The sequence below is a fragment of the Fragaria vesca genome, linkage group LG7 (genome assembly GCF_000184155.1).
Source record: "Fragaria vesca subsp. vesca linkage group LG7, FraVesHawaii_1.0, whole genome shotgun sequence".
Lineage (NCBI taxonomy): Eukaryota > Viridiplantae > Streptophyta > Magnoliopsida > Rosales > Rosaceae > Fragaria > Fragaria vesca.
The window spans coordinates 14,832,368-14,838,522 of NC_020497.1; the positions used below are offsets into that span (position 1 = coordinate 14,832,368).

Genomic DNA, 6,155 nt, shown 5'->3' on the forward strand with positions numbered 1-6,155 from the left:
GAGTGTTGGATATGAAATCATATGATTACAGCCTTACAGCCAGTGAAGAAAATAATACTGCAAGACCAGGCCAGCTCCTACATTTTAGATGCAATTCGTTATACTTTTGGCTTCTAAATACATTATTTGAAATCTAGCTACCATGTACATAACTACATATACATATATGTTGAAGTGCAAAAAGGTTCTGGCTCTTGGTGGACCAAAATAATTTGTGATGTCTATTCCAAGTTGAGACCACCAATAATTATAGGAAATCGTACTGTGTTCATGAAATGGCCTCTGTGATGGTAATCATGGTATATTCAATATTTCATATCAGTTCATTGATAAATTCACATAAAACATCCAGTAAAGTTTGTTCATCGTTTTCCTTCAGGTTTCATGAATGGAAACCATGCACACCAATTTTGTTTGAGTTTCATGATATAATGAATATGTATAGTTATATACACCAGAAACAAGGGTCATCAAAAGTTTAAGGAAATCTTATAACTCGGTGCATGCATGCAGCCTCAGGTATCTCAACGACTGAGTCTAGCTAGCTTCAACTTTAATAATGTTTTCCTCTGAATTTTCTGCATTCTGCAATGGCAGCAGTACTACTGTATATGCCTCGGTAAACTGTCTGCTACTCTGCTTCTTGTATGTGTTTCTGAGTATGTTTTAAATCACAGCAATTTTGGGATCGATCAAGGGTTTAAGTGTTTGAGTAAACTAAACTGAACACTAAAAACTTGGATCCATATATACATATCACAGAAGAGGATCTGAACTCGTTATGAGTCTGATACCAAGATGATCAATGGTCCCCCGGAAAAGAAACTCTTTAGCCGTATCACATGCTATATGGGACTAAAGATTTGTACGTACCACTTCTTTGGTTCTAACCATGCATTTGTCTTCAATAATTTTCACTCCAGAACCAGGAGTAAGTTAACAGTACAGAAGAGGAAACAAAGGAAGATGTATTGATGCATATGGGTCATTGGTCATGGTCCCCATGAAGATTGCAGCACAGCATGATCGATTTTTGAAGTGTACGATTGATTCCCTTGGCCGACATAGAGTGTCCTTCCCTCCTCGATCGATCACCTACACAAACAAGGGGCGCTATTACAGCCTAAAAAGCATATATAACTTGTATGATCGATCATTTCCACACAAAAAAAAAAATATAGATACATCATATATTTGCAATTTCCAGCTAGGGTTTGGAGTTAATGATGGAAACTATAAAACTTCTATAGCTCAAATCTAATAAATACCTTAATTTTTTTTTTTTACCAAAGTTTATCATATATATTTCAGTTTTCTCCGATGCGTCAATATATTATAGTATAAATATTCTGTGAAATTATTTTCGGACTCCTCAAACTTTGTCATGAATCTCTGTGTTTTGATTTAAATGTTCAAGAATTACATTTGAAATTACAAATTTAATCGTTTGTGTGTGAAAGAGTGAAACTGTGAATGTCGCATGATAGATGATAATCAAGTTCGGTTGATGCTAACGTACATTGGAGTTGTACTGTTCTTCTATGAGTCCACAAAGTGTAGTAGCAAGTGATGACAGCATTATTTACCGACGTCAGCAGTACTACAATTTAACGTCAGATTTCAAGTTATAGCTAACCTTGTATTATGTATAGCGTAATTAGTTCTAGCTAGCTGTATAGTTTTTGCTCTACATTATGAATCTAGCTAGGGTACGGTAGCTGCACATATATATGCCAAAGTGATCATGATGGCATTTGGGACCTATGTGTGGCCATATGGTTGACGCAGGCCATATAGCTTGACTCTAAATTGGTTGAGGTAAGATCACTCTCAGATATTGAAGATCGCCGGTCCGAATTTATTGTGCGTCTAATAACTAGCAAGAAAAATTCGTTAAGTTGTTATTACTTTCGTGTTAAAACATGTGAATAGATTAAGGGCACAAATCGTGCAGTTGCACCAATATGAATCGACGGCAGGATAATTAAGATCAAGTACATTATTTGATTATTACACAAAAAATTAATTACAATATCAAGTAGGAGAAGGAAGCTCATTTGTACAATGTCCTGAGTTGTATGGAACCAAACACACTTTACCATGTTCACACTTCTTGTGAGAGCAATATTTGGTTGTGAGAGCAATATTTGGTTTCTAAATGCTCACGTCATGATAAAAAATATCATTTTGAACCATTGTAATCGTTAATTTTTTCCATAAAGTTATTGTTTCAAAAACACACTTTACCAATCGGCAGAACAATATTGCAACTTCTAGCAATTGGATTTATCGAATATTTAGGATACCAAGCTTTCCATTCGGATCCCTGCTAGAGAAGGTATAAGAAACCCCGGAACATAAGAAAAGAGAGTTGCCGGGAAATTGACCTCCCCACTTCTAAAGAAGCAGAAATTCTGTCTCTCTTTTCTCAAACCCAAGATGAAGTGGCAAAGATTCTTATCGATCCCTATCTTTGCTGTTCTTCTGTTGACGGGTTTTGTCTGTTACATCACGGTCTTCATTTTCATCGAAGATTGGGTTGGGTTGCAGAGCTCTGCTGGTTCTTTGAACGCTCTGATCTTCACTGTCCTGGCTTCTCTGTGTCTCTTCTCTTTCTCTTCGTGTGTTCTGATCGACCCAGGTTACGCCACAGCTTCATATGTCCCTGATGTTGAAGACAGTGGAGTGTCTGATCAGGAGGCCAAGACAAATGTAAGCTTTTTAATGAAACTTGTGTAAAAAGTTGGGTTCTTTGTTTTGATTCTATTGCTTTCTGTTTTGCATTTGGATAGAATGGTGTGTGATTCAGTTGAGTGTATGGATTTGAATGTTTGATGAGTATTGTTTGGTGAATGATTTAGGTGATCTTTTGTAGCTGACGCTTAGTTTGGTTGTTGGTAAAATGTAGGAGAAGGAATTGGATTGTGAACCTTCAGAATTGAAACAATTAAGCAATTGAATTCATTACCCTATAATGTTTTGAGTGAATTTGATAGTGTGAAGTTAGAAACAATGTAAATTAAGAGTCTTGAGGTGAACGAATAAGATTTTGGAGTGTTAGCAAAGCTAGATTAGTATTTGGTGTCACTGCATTATCTGTTAGTCCTGTTCCTGGATTGATTTATGGAGTTTACGATGAAATACTGTTAGAAATATATCGGGGTTATGGAATTGTTGCTTGCTTGATCTGAGGAGTGAAACTTGAGTTATTTATGTGCTGCTATTTCATTGAGGGATATGAGGAGGTTATTAGTTGGTGCAATTGAGAGTGATACATGGAGATGTTTAAAGATTAGGTGATTCTTGACATGAAATTTAATTGTATCATTCCAATGTTTGGAGCATGGACAATAAACATGAGTAGTAGTAAAAAGTGTTGTTTTTGAGGTTGGTTGGTAAAGGCTAGAAATTTAATTGGGTGAGGAATTATGTGCTGCTGAACAAATAGTTATGGTTTGAGGCTTTATACAAGTTAGGAGCGAAGGAGAGGGAGAAAGTGGTGTGAATATTGTTTTGGTTAAGGATTTCTTAAAACGTTCTATATGCTGGTTGTTTGAGGATCACTTTAAGATGTTATAAGTTATAAGGACGAGTCAGCATGGTCGGGAACTCCCCAACTGCCTTACACTCTGCACCTGGGGCTTGGGATAGAATTACAGAATCCTCAAAAGCTGTATTGACATAAAATATTTCTGTCTTTATGAATAAAAATGTTGAAACAATAGCTATATCAGTACTGGAATGCTTTCTGTCTAGTGAACATGTTGGTATGCATTTACTGAGAAGCAAGTACTTCAGGCTTTAGGGTACCTGTTGTTGTAAATCTAATCATGCATCAGTAATAATGCCATGTAGTTAGTTTTGATATGTTGGATCTTGATTTCTGATAGGTTATACAATCAAGGCGTTGTGACAAGTGTTCAACATACAAGCCTCCTAGGGCTCATCATTGCCGGGTCTGCAGAAGGTGTGTTTTAAGAATGGTAGGTTGAATTGTTTTATTTCCTTGTCATCCTACTCACAATTCTTAGTTTTTCCCATGACTATTATTATTTGTTCACTCTTTTTCCTGTCAAAATTGGGTGCAGGATCATCACTGTCTGTGGGTCAATAACTGTGTTGGTTATTGGAACTACAAGGCCTTCTTTACACTAGTCTTCTATACAACAATGGGAAGCTTGTATTCTACAGTATGTTTAATTTGGTCTTCCTTTTGCATGTTGATACGATAATAAGGAGTCTAAAATTCTAACAGAAGCTTCTGACATGTTTAGACCATCGTTATAACTTGTGCTTTCCAAAAGGACTGGGATTTCGGTGGAAGTGGGAGCCTCAAAGTCTTTTATGTGAGTTGGTCATTCAATTTTTGCTGGTTTTGGTCAACTGTGCTAAAAGTTTGGTTTTTTACTGAATTTACAGTGCACATCTGAATTACATGAACTAAAACCCCTTTGTCGCCTCACCACTTATCTTAATATATTACTTGTTTTGGATATTCATGGGACATTACAGATTTTGAGCTTCTGTTATTCTTTTAGGTTACGTGTGCAGTAACGATGGCTGCCTTGACCTTAACGCTTGGAACTCTTCTAGGATGGCATGTGTACCTCATCATCCGTAATATGACAACTATAGAGGTAAAGTGTGACATCTTGAAATTGGAAGTGGAACTATTATTTTGGAGTACTTATTTGATACATATAGCCTGACGTGGATGTTTTACCAGTATTACGAAGCAATTCGAACTGAATGGCTGGCTAGGAAATCTGGGCAGAGCTACAAACATCCATACAACCTAAGTGTCTACAAAAACATTACTTCGGTCTCTCTCTCTCTCTCTCTCTCTCTATATATATATATAATATATATATATATATATATATATATATATATATATAAACAGGGCCCTTCCACTAAGGGATCCCTTATTATGACTTATACGAGGGATTGAGCATTAGACTAACTTTTCGATCACATTTTTCAATCTTAACCATTCAGTTTTTAGGTCCTAATATGTAGATCACTTCAGCAAAATTTCATCCAAATTGATGATCGTTAAGGTGCTCAAAACTGCAATTTTCATGAACGGTTTAGGATTGACAGATTTGAACCGTCCATTTGCTAGTTCGAAGCCTTAAAGATCACCAATTTGGCTGAAAATTTCCAGAAATGATCTACTCATATATACCTAGAGGTTGAATGGTGGAGATGTTGATAAGTGATCAAAAAGTTGGGCTAATGCTCAATCCCTCATATAAGTCATGATAAGGGATCCCTTAGTGGAAGGGCCCTGTATATATAAATATATATACAGTTCCTATCCACAGCGAAGCTTCGCTCTGAAATTAAAGTGCGAAGCTCCTTTCTTAGCCATTGGATCAATTTACTTAAATCTAATGGACAATAACTAATCTCTCTTAACTAGGGTAAAAAACAATGTTAACTATTAAGAAAAGGAAAAATAAAAATAAAAATGTAGAAATTGAGAGAAACATTAATTCTTTTTTTAATTGCAAAAGAATCAAGGGATTATCTCCTAACTAGGGTTTCTCATCTCGTCCTCTTCTTCTTCTTCTTTCTGTGCTCCATCTTCTCTAACGCTCACGTTCCCGTCTGATCTTCTAAGGTAAAATTGAGAACAAGTGCATAATTGAATGAATTGAAGATCAATATATAAATTATAAAGCCAAAAGCTTTCTCTTGTATCAACCAGATCTTCTTCTTCTCCTTTTTCTCTGTGCTCCATCTTCTCTGTGCTCCATCTTCTCTCACGCTCACGTTCCTTTGATCTTCTAATTTATAGATTATAGATTTATATGTGATCTTGAATTCAAGAAAGGTCAAATTGAGAAGAACAAAGATCAAAATATAAAGTCAAACACTTTCTCTTGTATCACCCAGATTAAGCAATTTACTTGATTACGTGTTGTCCCAATTCATATTTTTCTTGTAGACAGGAACAGAAACGAAAAGAGCAAATTTACTTGTTTTTTTTTTCCTTTTCTTAATAGTTAACATGTTTTTTACCCTAACTAGGAGAGATTAGTTATTGTCCATTAGATTTAAGTAAATTGATCCAATGGCTAAGAAAGCAGCTTCGCACTTTAAATCCAGAGCGAAAAGCGAAGCTTCGCTCTGGATAAGGACTGTATATA

General features: G+C 35.8%; 1 protein-coding gene across 1 annotated transcript in view; it reads left to right on the plus strand.

Annotated features, from left to right (window-relative positions):
• Positions 1–2,251: 2,251 nt before the first annotated feature.
• The window catches only part of LOC101313451 (probable S-acyltransferase At5g04270-like), a 4,681-nt gene continuing 777 nt past the window's right edge, over positions 2,252–6,155 (plus strand). The window contains exons 1-6 of the mRNA XM_004307315.1: positions 2,252–2,712; positions 3,891–3,983; positions 4,089–4,190; positions 4,275–4,346; positions 4,539–4,637; positions 4,727–4,822. Coding sequence (XP_004307363.1) covers positions 2,440–2,712; positions 3,891–3,983; positions 4,089–4,190; positions 4,275–4,346; positions 4,539–4,637; positions 4,727–4,822 — 735 coding nt within the window. The 5' untranslated portion in view covers positions 2,252–2,439. The remainder of the gene's footprint in view (positions 2,713–3,890; positions 3,984–4,088; positions 4,191–4,274; positions 4,347–4,538; positions 4,638–4,726; positions 4,823–6,155) is intronic.